General features: G+C 47.6%; 1 protein-coding gene across 3 annotated transcripts in view; it reads right to left on the reverse strand.

The window, feature by feature from the left end:
- Positions 1 to 5,417: 5,417 nt before the first annotated feature.
- atp13a2.L (ATPase cation transporting 13A2 L homeolog) overlaps positions 5,418 to 12,599 on the reverse strand; it is a 43,626-nt gene continuing 36,444 nt past the window's right edge. For all 3 annotated transcript variants that reach the window (XM_018226517.2, XM_041569889.1, XM_018226518.2), the window contains 10 exons: positions 12,151 to 12,275; positions 10,270 to 10,430; positions 10,070 to 10,180; positions 9,735 to 9,814; positions 9,357 to 9,509; positions 9,027 to 9,123; positions 8,684 to 8,907; positions 7,785 to 7,936; positions 7,449 to 7,621; positions 5,418 to 6,202 (listed from right to left, as the gene is read on the reverse strand). In XM_018226517.2, coding sequence (XP_018082006.1) covers positions 6,035 to 6,202; positions 7,449 to 7,621; positions 7,785 to 7,936; positions 8,684 to 8,907; positions 9,027 to 9,123; positions 9,357 to 9,509; positions 9,735 to 9,814; positions 10,070 to 10,180; positions 10,270 to 10,430; positions 12,151 to 12,275 — 1,444 coding nt within the window. In that variant the 3' untranslated portion in view covers positions 5,418 to 6,034. The remainder of the gene's footprint in view (positions 6,203 to 7,448; positions 7,622 to 7,784; positions 7,937 to 8,683; positions 8,908 to 9,026; positions 9,124 to 9,356; positions 9,510 to 9,734; positions 9,815 to 10,069; positions 10,181 to 10,269; positions 10,431 to 12,150; positions 12,276 to 12,599) is intronic.

Below are 12,599 nucleotides of genomic sequence, written 5' to 3' on the forward strand. Positions count from 1 at the left end.
CTGGTCCCCCAGGGGGGGTTGGTTGGAACACGGGCTGCTTAGAATGAGATTTAGGGAGAATTCCTATTAGTTGGATAAAACTGGAAAACATCTTGAATGTCAATTAGGGTCTTATATATTGTTGGACCTATGACCGTATGGCTGTTATACCAATATTTTCATATATCTGTAGCTTAGGGGGCCCGGAGCAAAAGTTGGATTCCCAAGGGTAACTTACAAAAAAAAACGCAGATCTGTGATTAATGAAGAAAAAAAATGCAGTAATTAATTAAACCACAGGATTGAAAATAAATTGCTTTTTAACCCAAACCTACAAAGCTTATTATAACTGTAAATGGGCCTTATTCCATAGTTCCTCTTCCTTTGCTCGTGTTTGAATCTCCTTTACCCTCTGCCATTTGCATGTTCTAAGAATAATGAGATATTTGAATTGATAATTTTAAAGAAACATCTATTCATTAATAACGCAATAATTACCGTCTCTGCCTCATGTAAAATGGAGTTTCTCTGCCAAACCCCTATGGCTGAATATTGGGGAGCAATGTGTTTGGGGAAATTCTGCGTTACTGGCCAACAGCTGCTCAGAAGGAACTGATTTTATAAACAAGTGTTGATTGTGCAGCTTGATTTGGGGGGTGCAATGCCTGGGCCCCCCTTGGATTGGGTATTAGAGTCTGTGATGCCACTGGCAGTGCCCAATACATTGTTCATGGCTGAGACTGGGGCTCAATACGGCTGAAATGCCATTAATAGAGTGTATGTCGGGGATCTCTGCTCTCATAATCAACATGAAGTTCTTTGGATACTGGATCTCGTGTAACCTGTGTCTGACTGGGGGTTTCACATCTTAGTTACTAAACAGTGCGGGAAATGCTGCTGAAAAAAAGGTGCCAAATTGCAACGACTTATTTGTTTTGTTTCTATGTGTGAGTATCTGTGTGAGTATCTGTGTGAGTATCTATGTGAGTATCTGTGTGAGTATCTATGTGAGTATCTGTATCATTACAAAGCCTGAGTAAAACGACTAGGGGAAATCTCACTAATCTTGGGATTGTCCTTTGACTGCGGTTGGATTGCAGGGGTTAATAAGCAACATTCCCATTCTCTTGCCCCCGACTCCTGCAGCTCTGACTTACTGTACAGATACAGTTTGATACTGTCAGATACAGATAAGGCTTCTTACCCCAGTGTTGTTTTAATGGTCAATAAAATCACAAATATTCTGTAAGATTCTGTTCAGCAGCTTCTAATGAGCGGTCAGTTAAATACAAGTTTATTACTGTAAAGGTGGCCAAACACGGGCAGATTAAAGCTGCTGATCTCAGTCCTTTAGGCCGACAGTTTATCTGCCCATATAAAGATCCTCCCGATTTATATCAGGCCAAAACTCGCCACATATCGATCAGTCAAGTTTGATTTTTTGTACAATGCAGGATCTCATCGGCTAGTAGTCCGGCGACTCGTCTGAGCCCATTCATAGTAATCCCCAGGGCCGAACGTTCAGATTCATCCGGTATTGCTCAGCCGTTAGTGAACATATCGGGTTAAGATTCGCTCATTTGGCGATTTTCTTATCATACCTGCAGCCAGTGGGGTCTCCCAGTAAGTCACACACATTGGCTATGGCATATACCCTGCAGTCATTCCCATTGGGTTGCTGGTGTATCAGGCTTCCAGAGGATCTGGGGCCACTTCCCAATAGTATTCCCGGATTTGTCTCTTTATGGAATTGATAAATTTGGGGGATTTTAAGTTGTATCGGATCTGAAACAAGATGCCAACTAGTGGTTCAGATCTCTATCTAACTGGATCTGGACAGCTGGGACAGGCACAGGTACAACCTGCCATTGGGCTTCAATGATGGATTGGAGGCCGTCGGCTCCAAACTGCCATTTCAGCATTGCTTGTGCCACGTCTATAATGTCATCTTCCAGCCAATCACAACCCTGAAGGATTTGTTTCTGAAGTGCTGTCAGCTTGAGCTCAGGGAGCTGTTTCTCTTCTGATGAGACTGACGCTCCCTTGTCTGTAACTGAAACTCCAACTGTCATTTCCTCAGTTGGGTTCTCTGGATCTGCGCCTTCTGTAACCTCATGGGGCATTTGGGCCTTTCTTCTTCTTCCTGAAGATGCTCAGTGGTGGGAAGCCGACATTGTGGCTCTTCTCTACATCTGGATCTTTGGCATCTGATCCAGGAAACGGGTTGGACTTTTTGGGATGAAATAGATGATTAAAGGGTTTGGCTATAGCAGCTTTTGCCCCCTTTTCATAGTAGTGATAACTTTCCAACTGTCCATCGCTAGGGATGCCATCTTTTCCTAAAATGTTACCGGCTGGTGAAGGGTGGGAACAAAAAGGGTGGGTCATGACATAAAAGGGGGCAGAGCAGAGCTGAAGCACAATATAAATGGAGACTTAGTTAGTGGCACTGCCTGGCTTCTACACTCACTGGGCCCACTCGGGAACCCCATAATAAAAGATAGTAAACTAAAGGGAGTAGCTGTGATTTGACTGACAAAACTAGAAACGTATTTCATTCATTTAATACAGGTGCAGTTTATTCACCCGCATTGTGCCCACAATCCAGCCCTTATTTCCCAGCATGCTCTGGGGGTATGGGGGCCACTGGGGTGCAGTGTACAGGTCCCGTCTGATTCAATTTCTTCATTGAGTTTTCAAACCCAAAACAAGAAGGAATTTAACAAAAATGCAAAGTTGTAAAACAAGACACTGGTTATGGAGACTGGAGATATAGAAGAGGAATACAGTAATGTTAATAATTGGAATGTCTTATTTACATTTTACCAGAGTGAATGTAAAAATAAAATAACAAAAACAAATTCTAAATCTAACAACACTCAGTGAATATTACGCACCAGTGATACAATAGGTCCGATCTGTTCTGCCCATTATTACAGAGGTTGGATCTGCTCCGTATACTCCTCACATTGGCAATAAGGATAAGGCAGTCAGGAATAGGAGGGCCCCGTATAACAGAGGTTTGGTACAGTCCTGTGGTTTGATATTTATTAAACTAAATCACCTTCACTGGGGTCCCACTGATATAGGAACATTCTTAGATCTACTACAGCCCCAATTATTTCAGTACTATATCCCCCCACCCCCTCTACTGGCTTGGGAGCAGTGTCCCACCTATTAAAGCAAAGACTCACAGTAGCACCCGCCCAAATAATCACATTTCTCCTCCCTCTATTCACCCCCATCTTTATTTTATTCTCTGGTCTGTTCCCTCCTCTCCCATTCTCTTTCCCTGTTTTATTATTCTTCCCATTTCTACTCTCCCCCATCCTCCCTCTTCTCTCCTCTTCTTTATTTCTCCTCTCCCCCATTTGTCTCTCTACTCCCTAACCCCCTTTCCCTTCTCTCCTTCTGTCTCTCACCCCCTCTCCTTTCCTTTTCTCCCACAACTGTTTGGCCTTACTCTCCCCCATCCTCCCTCTTCTCTCCCCTTCTATATTTCTCCTCTCCCCCATTTGTCTCTCTACTCCCTAACCCCCTTTCCCTTCTCTACTTCTGTCTCTCATCCCCTCTCCTTTCCTTTTCTCCCCCAACTGTTTGGCCTTACTCTCCCCCATCCTCCCTCTTCTCTCCCCTTCTATATTTCTCCTCTCCCCCATTTGTCTCTCTACTCCCTAACCCCTTTCCCTTCTCTCCTTCTGTCTCTCATCCCCTCTCCTTTCCTTTCTCCCCCAACTGTTTGGCCTTACTCTCCCCCATCCTCCCTCTTCTTTGCCCTTCTATATTTCTCCTCTCCCCCATTTGTCTCTCTACTCCCTAACCCCCTTTCCCTTCTCTCCTTCTGTCTCTCATCCCCTCTCCTTTCCTTTTCTCCCCAACTGTTTGGCCTTACTCTCCCCATCCTCCCTCTTCTCTCCCCTTCTATATTTCTCCTCTCCCCCATTTGTCTCTCTACTCCCTAACCCCCGTTCCCTTCTCTCCTTCTGTCTCTCACCCCTCTCCTTTCCTTTTCTCCCCCAACTGTTTGCCTTACTCTCCCCCATCCTCCTTCTTCTCTCCCCTTCTATATTTCTCCTCTCCCCCATTTGTCTCTCTACTCCCTAACCCCCTTTCCCTTCTCTCCTTCTGTCTCTCATCCCCTCTCCTTTCCTTTTCTCCCCAACTGTTTGGCCTTACTCTCCCCCATCCTCCCTCTTCTCTCCCCTTCTATATTTCTCCTCTCCCCCATTTGTCTCTCTACTCCCTAACCCCCTTTCCCTTCTCTTTCTGTGTGAAACAATAGTGTAAGTTAACACTGTGACTGTTATGGGGGCAAGTTCCATGGCTAGGATGTGCAGATTTAACACAGCTCTATAAATCTACTATATTACACCCTTTTTGGGGTAAATCTTTTTACACAGTTTATTAGCTGGTGGACGGGGGGACACGAGGCCCAGACTGACAATCTTTAGGTTTTGGCAAATGCCAGAGGGGCTGCTGTTAGGTGCCATAGAAAGTGACTATTAAAGGAGAAGGCAAGCTACTGAAGGAGATTGTCGCCAATATATCAGCCACAATAGTACAAGCTATAACACTGTATTTATTCTGCAGAATGCTTTACCATACCTGAGTAATCATCTCTAGACATTGTCTCTGTTTGTTTAGGATAGCAGCTGCCATATTAGCTTGGTGTGAGATCACTTCCTGCCTGAGTCTCTCCCTGCTCACTTATAGCTCTGGGCTCAGATTACAGCAGGGAGGAGAGGAACAAACTGAGCATGCTCAAGCCCTAGCCCTGGAGGTTTAAGCTGAAAACAGTTAGTCTGATACAGAAGCCCATGAGTACACAATAGAAGGAGAGAAATGTGATGTTTGACAGAGGACTCAGAGCAGCATTACTTTGAGGGGTTACTGGTGTATTTATATAGACCTTTCTGATAAAGCTTACTTACTTTTAGCCTTTCCTTCTCCTTTAAGTGGGCTGGTGGGGGCTGTTTGGGCGTCTGTGTACTGGGAATGCTGGGGAGTATTTTGAGTCCAGTCCTGGGGGCACTAACTGTCATACAGCAGAACACTGAGCTGTTACTGGGCACTCACTGGGGTTAAATAATGGAGCAGAGTTGTGGTTCTGGTGGGAATATTGTTGGGCCCCTCTGGAGTTCTCTTGATCTCCTGCTAATCCAGTCCAGTCCGGTGTTTCATTCTAGAACAATAACAGGACTGGGCACTGGGCCAGGCAACTTGCACTCAGTCTTTCCCCCGCAGAAACTTTAACCCACCCGTGTTCCTGGTTAATGTACGTGTCCCCTGTGTGGGTGCAGACGGGCCCCTTATTTCCCTTGGTCTAAGGCACTATTCTGTCTTACAAATGTGATGTTGCAGAACTACAGCTGGCGACATATAACCAATGTTAAAACAACCAGCAAGATTTGGGGAGCAGAAGAAAACAAACAATAAACTAAGGGGTGAGCTTTAATACTGGGATTCCAACATTGTCTCTTAATCCAGATCCACGTATAAAGCTGCGAGTTGAAGTCTAGAAAGAGGGGAGCCAATGTGAGCCCCCCTCTTGTCAATTTTACCCGTTTTCCAACTGTAACTAATTTCCCCGCAGCAGGAGCCACAAATCAGTAGTAATAATAATAATAACAATATAATTAATGACATTTCTCTTGAGGTATCGCAACATCAGTCAATAAGTGTAAACATGGGAGAGACACGTGGGCGGAGCCATTAGTTCTGACCCCGCCCCCTGATAAACGACAGGAGAACGGATTTATGTAACAGCACCTCGGGGGCGGGGTCTGACGGCTCCAGCACATCCACAATTTAACCAGAAAACCTATAAAGTCTGAGAATCAAACCACCCGTGTGTAACTTCTGCGCCGCCCTGCTGGCTCCCCAGAGAAACAACAACATTTTCAGAATGGTCTAAGTCTAAGAAATGGAATAAAAATCTATTATTGCCTCTAAACCGCTCCGGGGCTGGTGGTTTAAGGTGCAAATTTCAATTTCACAACTGGCCACGTCCTTATCCAACTTTCATCCACTGGGACCTGCCCGGCTCCTGCTCCTGCTACCTCCCCCGATAGGTCTGTATGGGCCCCGGGTGCAGAGTCTGCTCTATAGGCGGCCATGACAGCTGCCCCTGCAGCTCCCTCTCTATTCTCTTATACAGCTTCTTGGGCTCCTTTTTCCTCCGCAGTCGCTTCAAGCAGTTCAGAAACCCGTAATCCAAAGCCATCTGTAAAGAGATCAGTCTGATTATTATCCCCAAGGTTTGGGGGTGCAGGAGTATAGAGGGACAGTGGGGTTCCTGACTGATGTACAATATCAATATATGTGTGAGATACAGATCATTATCCCAAGGTTTGGGGGTGCAGGAGTATAGAGGGACAGTGGGGTTCCTGACTGATGTACAATATCAATATATGTGTGAGATACAGATCATTATCCCAAGGTTTGGGGGTGCAGGAGTATAGAGGGACAGTGGGGTTCCTGACTGATGTACAATATCAATATATGTGTGAGATACAGATCATTATCCCAAGGTTTGGGGGTGCAGGAGTATAGAAGGGACAGTGGGGTTCCTGATTGATGTACAATATCAATATATGTGTGAGATACAGATCATTATCCCAAGGTTTGGGGGTGCAGGAGTATAGAGGGACAGTGGGGTTCCTGACTGATGTACAATATCAATATATGTGTGAGATACAGATCATTATCCCAAGGTTTGGGGGTGCAGGAGTATAGAGGGACAGTGGGGTTCCTGACTGATGTACAATATCAATATATGTGTGACATACAGATCATTATCCCAAGGTTTGGGGGTTCAGGAGTATAGAGGGGACAGTGGGGTTCCTGACTGATGTACAATATCAATATATGTGTGAGATACAAATCATTATCCCAAGGTTTGGGGGTGCAGGAGTATAGAGGGACATTGGGGTTCCTGACTGATGTACAATATCAATATATGTGTGAGATACAGATCATTATCCCAAGGTTTGGGGGTGCAGGAGTATAGAAGGGACAGTGGGGTTCCTGACTGATGTACAATATCAATATATGTGTGAGATACAGATCATTATCCCAAGGTTTGGGGGTGCAGGAGTATAGAGGGACAGTGGGGTTCCTGATTGATGTACAATATCAATATATGTGTGAGATACAGATCATTATCCCCAAGGTTTGGGGGTGCAGGAGTATAGAGGGACAGTGGGGTTCCTGACTGATGTACAATATCAATATATGTGTGAGATACAGATCATTATCCCAAGGTTTGGGGGTGCAGGAGTATAGAGGGACAGTGGGGTTCCTGACTGATGTACAATATCAATATATGTGTGAGATACAGATCATTATCCCCAAGGTTTGGGGGTGCAGGAGTATAGAGGGACAGTGGGGTTCCTGACTGATGTATAAAGACTGTTGCTATGGAGATCACTCAGTTACAGCCCAGTCCCAGTAGGTTTGGGGGTACTCACCTCCACAAGGAAGGCAGCAATGAAGTTGACAGTGACGAGTCCCACCAGGACCCCCTGGAAGTTAATGTCAGTGTAAGTGACGAGCTGTAGGAGAGACTTCATGAAGCCCAGGGGGGCAATAGTGATCCAGAGACACAGAGCCAACAAAGCCAAGAGCAGCAGCAGGAAGGGCACTGGGGGGGGGAGACAAAAGTTTGGTTTATACAAAGGGGCGACATTCCAATAATTACGGGAATTACAATCAATTACAATCCAGGATTACTCAGTGATCTCTGTCTCCCTCTACTGGTCACAAGAAGTAACTGCAGCAGCTTCATCAGTGAGTGGAACAATTACCGTTGGTGTAAATAGGTTTCCGGAAGGGGTGTCCCTTGGACAGGACCACGGCCAGGATGAGATACTGGAACCCGGAAATACAGAACAGAACCGTGTTCTCATCATTGGGCAGATGCACAGTCTCAGGATTTGTCACATTCACGGGGACAAACCTGCAACATGAAAAAGAACCTCTGAGTATAAACATGGAGTAGTGTAACTGGATTACTGGAATGGCCCCCCGGAGTAGGTCGGCAAATGTGGGGCTCATTATCCCAGAGCTGCTCAAATAGCCGTCACCCTAAAATATTCTTATATCAATAAAAAACAAATCAAAGTAAATCTGCTCCTGGGCTGCTCTCTTTCCCATGGTCAGGTGCAGGATGGGGCTCAAATGAGCAGCCCAGGGGGAGGTTCCTGTCTGACCATGGGAAAGAGAACAGCCCAGGAGCAGGAAGTACAGAGAATCAGAGCTCTGTACCTGGGTAAGTACTGGGGGAGATTGGATTCACTTACCCAGGGGGAGGTTCCTGTCTGACCATGGGAAAGAGAACAGCCCAGGAGCAGGAAGTACAGAGAATCACCTGTACCTGGGTAAGTACTGGGGGAGATTGGATTCACTTACTCAGGGGGAGGTTCCTGTCTGACCATGGGAAAGAGAACAGCCCAGGAGCAGGAAGTACAGAGAATCAGAGCTCTGTACCTGGGTAAGTACTGGGGGAGATTCACTTACCCAGGGGGAGGTTCCTGTCTGACCATGGGAAAGAGAACAGCCCAGGAGCAGGAAGTACAGAGAATCAGAGCTCTGTACCTGGGTAAGTACTGAGGGAGATTGGATTCACTTACCCAGGGGGAGGTTATTTGGGAGGATAATAGTAAAAGACTACAGTAAAGGTTAGTACCCGCAGTGTCACACTTACCAGCTCTGATTTTGGACAAGGAAGAGTGGGATGAGTTGAATGATGAGGATCAGGATGGTCTGGAAGATGAGACTTCCCAGGACAGGGAGACTGATCAATGTGCCCAGCGGACGTTTGATCCCCAGCTCATTGGCTGGACCAGTTCTTCCCATGAGAATGGCCACGAGGGTGGTGATCACCAGGTCAAAGTAGAGGAACTGGAGGTCCCCAAGATTCGTATTCACCTGGAAGGGAGGAGAGGGTTAAACTGTATTCACTTCCCACTCACTATACACACGTATATATACAGTTTATATACATCAGACCTCACATATATGTATAAGAACATGTGTATCAGACTCACAGTGTAGAGGATCAGCGCAGTAATGAACTGGGTTAAACTGTACAGCGCCATGTACTTGAACATCCCAAATGACGTCTCTAGGGAGCAGCGACCTTCCCTGTATGAGAAATAAATCCCCATTAGGAACAGCAGGGGGAGCAGTGACATTAGGGAGAATCAGGGGGAGCAGTGACATTAGGGAGAATCAGGGGGAGCAGTGACATTAGGGAGAATCAGGGGGAGCAGTGACATTAGGGAGAATTAGGGGGAGCAGTGACATTAGGGAGAATCAGGGGGAGCAGTGACCATTAGGGGGAGCAGTAAAGAAGGAGAATCATGGGGAGCACTGACCGGATCAGAGCAGGGACACACTCAATGTTACTGGTTCTGGAAGTGAAGGGGGAGGCCACTGAGGCTTCTGCATCCGAAAGAGACACCCCGACATCAGCAGCCTTGAGAGCTCCGCAGTCATTGGCTCCATCTCCGCACATCCCCACGCAGTAACTGCAAGAGACCCCCGGGGAGCAATGAGCAAGTCAGTCCCACACTAGCAGCTTCCCACAATGCATCTTGCCTCTCCACCTCACACTGTACCCCAACTCACACTGTACCCCAACTCACACTTTATACAAAGAAATGACTCCACCCACTCACCCCACCTCCCCAGCTCATTGGCCAGTTCACAGCCGGCTATAGCCCCGCCCCCCATGCAATTCTCATTGGTCTCACTTCAGCTCCTGCAGGTTCTGCACCAATTGGGTTTTCTGATCCGGAGACATTCGGGCGAATATGGCCGAGTGAATCAATATCTGTGGGGGAAACAGAGGGAGAATTGGAGGTCAGGAGAGGAATGTCAGCTCTGTGGTCCAATCACAATCTCTTCTGTTTTACCTTAAATATATTAATATTGTAAATTATAGGCCCCCTGCAACTCCCAGCACCCTCCCACAGATGTCTATAGACTGTAAAGCCCCAGTTTATGGAAATCCCACCCAATATATAGTCAGGGGCCCCTCTTGCCCATATGGTGCCCTAGAGACGCAGCCAGACTGGGGGGCACATACTTTGGGCAGTAACTGGGGGAAGTGATCACACAGAGCAGAGAAGGATTTCCCGTTCATAGCGAAGCAATAAGGTCCTTTATCCAGGAATGAGCCGCCCTGTTGGTACAGAGTCTGTGGGGGCAAATGAGAAACCATTAAAGTCACTGGCAAATCTGCACCCGAGACCCAACAAGACTCTAAGCCCAGAAGCTGACACTCACCTCTTGTGTCTCCTCTGGGGTCGCCGCTTCTGCAGGAATGAATTTCACACTCGCTGCTTTATTCAGGGACGGGGGGGACGCACTGGCGAAGAAAACTCTCTCTGTCGCCTCCACAATATGACAACTCCTGGCAACGTTCACTGCCGTCAGCATGTTATCCCCTGAAATACAGAGAGACTCCCCTGAGCCCACCATATCTCTCTACTTCCTGCTCCTGGGCTGCTCTCTTTCCCATGGTCAGACAGGAACCTCCCCCTGGGTAAGTGAATCCAATCTCCCCCAGTACTTACCCAGGTACAGAGCTCTGATTCTCTGTACTTCCTGCTCCTGGGCTGTTCTCTTTCCCATGGTCAGACAGGAACCTCCCCCTGGGTAAGTGAATCCAATCTCCCCCAGTACTTACCCAGGTACAGAGCTCTGATTCTCTGTACTTCCTGCTCCTGGGCTGTTCTCTTTCCCATGGTCAGACAGGAACCTCCCCCTGGGTAAGTGAATCCAATCTCCCCCAGTACTTACCCAGGTACAGAGCTCTGATTCTCTGTACTTCCTGCTCCTGGGCTGTTCTCTTTCCCATGGTCAGACAGGAACCTCCCCCTGGGTAAGTGAATCCAATCTCCCCCAGTACTTACCCAGGTACAGAGCTCTGATTCTCTGTACTTCCTGCTCCTGGGCTGTTCTCTTTCCCATGGTCAGACAGGAACCTCCCCCTGGGTAAGTGAATCCAATATCCCCCAGTACTTACCCAGGTACAGAGCTCTGATTCTCTGTACTTCCTGCTCCTGGGCTGTTCTCTTTCCCATGGTCAGACAGGAACCTCCCCCTGGGTAAGTGAATCCCCCCCAGTACTTACCCAGGTACAGAGCTCTGATTCTCTGTACTTCCTGCTCCTGGGCTGTTCTCTTTCCCATGGTCAGACAGGAACCTCCCCCTGGGTAAGTGAATCCAATCTCCCCCCAGTACTTACCCAGGTACAGAGCTCTGATTCTCTGTACTTCCTGCTCCTGGGCTGTTCTCTTTCCCATGGTCAGACAGGAACCTCCCCCTGGGTAAGTGAATCCCCCCCAGTACTTACCCAGGTACAGAGCTCTGATTCTCTGTACTTCCTGCTCCTGGGCTGTTCTCTTTCCCATGGTCAGACAGGAACCTCCCCCTGGGTAAGTGAATCCCCCCCCAGTACTTACCCAGGTACAGAGCTCTGATTCTCTGTACTTCCTGCTCCTGGGCTGTTCTCTTTCCCATGGTCAGACAGGAACCTCCCCCTGGGTAAGTGAATCCCCCCCCAGTACTTACCCAGGTACAGAGCTCTGATTCTCTGTACTTCCTGCTCCTGGGCTGTTCTCTTTCCCATGGTCAGACAGGAACCTCCCCCTGGGTAAGTGAATCCCCCCCCAGTACTTACCCAGGTACAGAGCTCTGATTCTCTGTACTTCCTGCTCCTGGGCTGTTCTCTTTCCCTTAGTCTAGCAAACCTTCCCCTTGAGTTACTAAATTCAAATTCTGCCCCCCCAGAACTCTCTTCCCCATGGTCAGTTTGAGGGGTGGGACTGTTGCTCTCATAGAACTGATCTGGAGGAGAGGGTAAGGGTTTTGGCCACTAGAGGGAGCACTTGCTCATGAAGATGTTCCCATAGAGATCAACACAATGGAAAAAGCCCAGTCAGCCCTCGTCACTTCCCTCCCTTCCAGGAGCAAGAGGGTCTGGGGTATAATGTGGGGTACAATGTTGAATATAATGTGGGGTACAATGTTGAATATAATGTGGGGTACAATGTTGAATATAATGTGGGGTACAATGTTGAATATAATGTGGGGTACAATGTTGAATATAATGTGGTGTACAATGTTGAATATAATGTGGGGTACAATGTGGGGCGTCTTTACCTGTCACCATGACGGTGCGGATATTGGCCCTGCGCAGCTCATGGATAACGGGCGCAGTTTCTGGTTTCAGGACGTTCTTCATTATGAGGAACCCCAGGAAGGAGAGATCCTGCTCCACCGACTCCCTGTGAGACACAAGAGGGTCACACTCAGCCCAAGAGGAGAGACTGAAGCCCCTACAGGGGACAATTCCCATCACTCACTCACCTGGGCCCTGAGCAGATAGAGGAAGGGCAGGTTGGGGCGCAAGACAGTAGGTACATTTGGATTCTGCTCACACAGGGAGGAGAACAGCCTCGACCACCCCTTTTTCTGTACTAGTGAGACTCACTGTGATTGGCTGCACCACTAACTACCCAACATCAACCCCGTCAGTCTATTGAACAGGCCCCTCCCACTCAGTATCAAGCACCTCCCACTCAGTATCAAGCACATCCCACTCAGTATCA

The sequence above is a fragment of the Xenopus laevis genome, chromosome 7L, assembly GCF_017654675.1.
Source record: "Xenopus laevis strain J_2021 chromosome 7L, Xenopus_laevis_v10.1, whole genome shotgun sequence".
NCBI lineage: Eukaryota > Metazoa > Chordata > Amphibia > Anura > Pipidae > Xenopus > Xenopus laevis.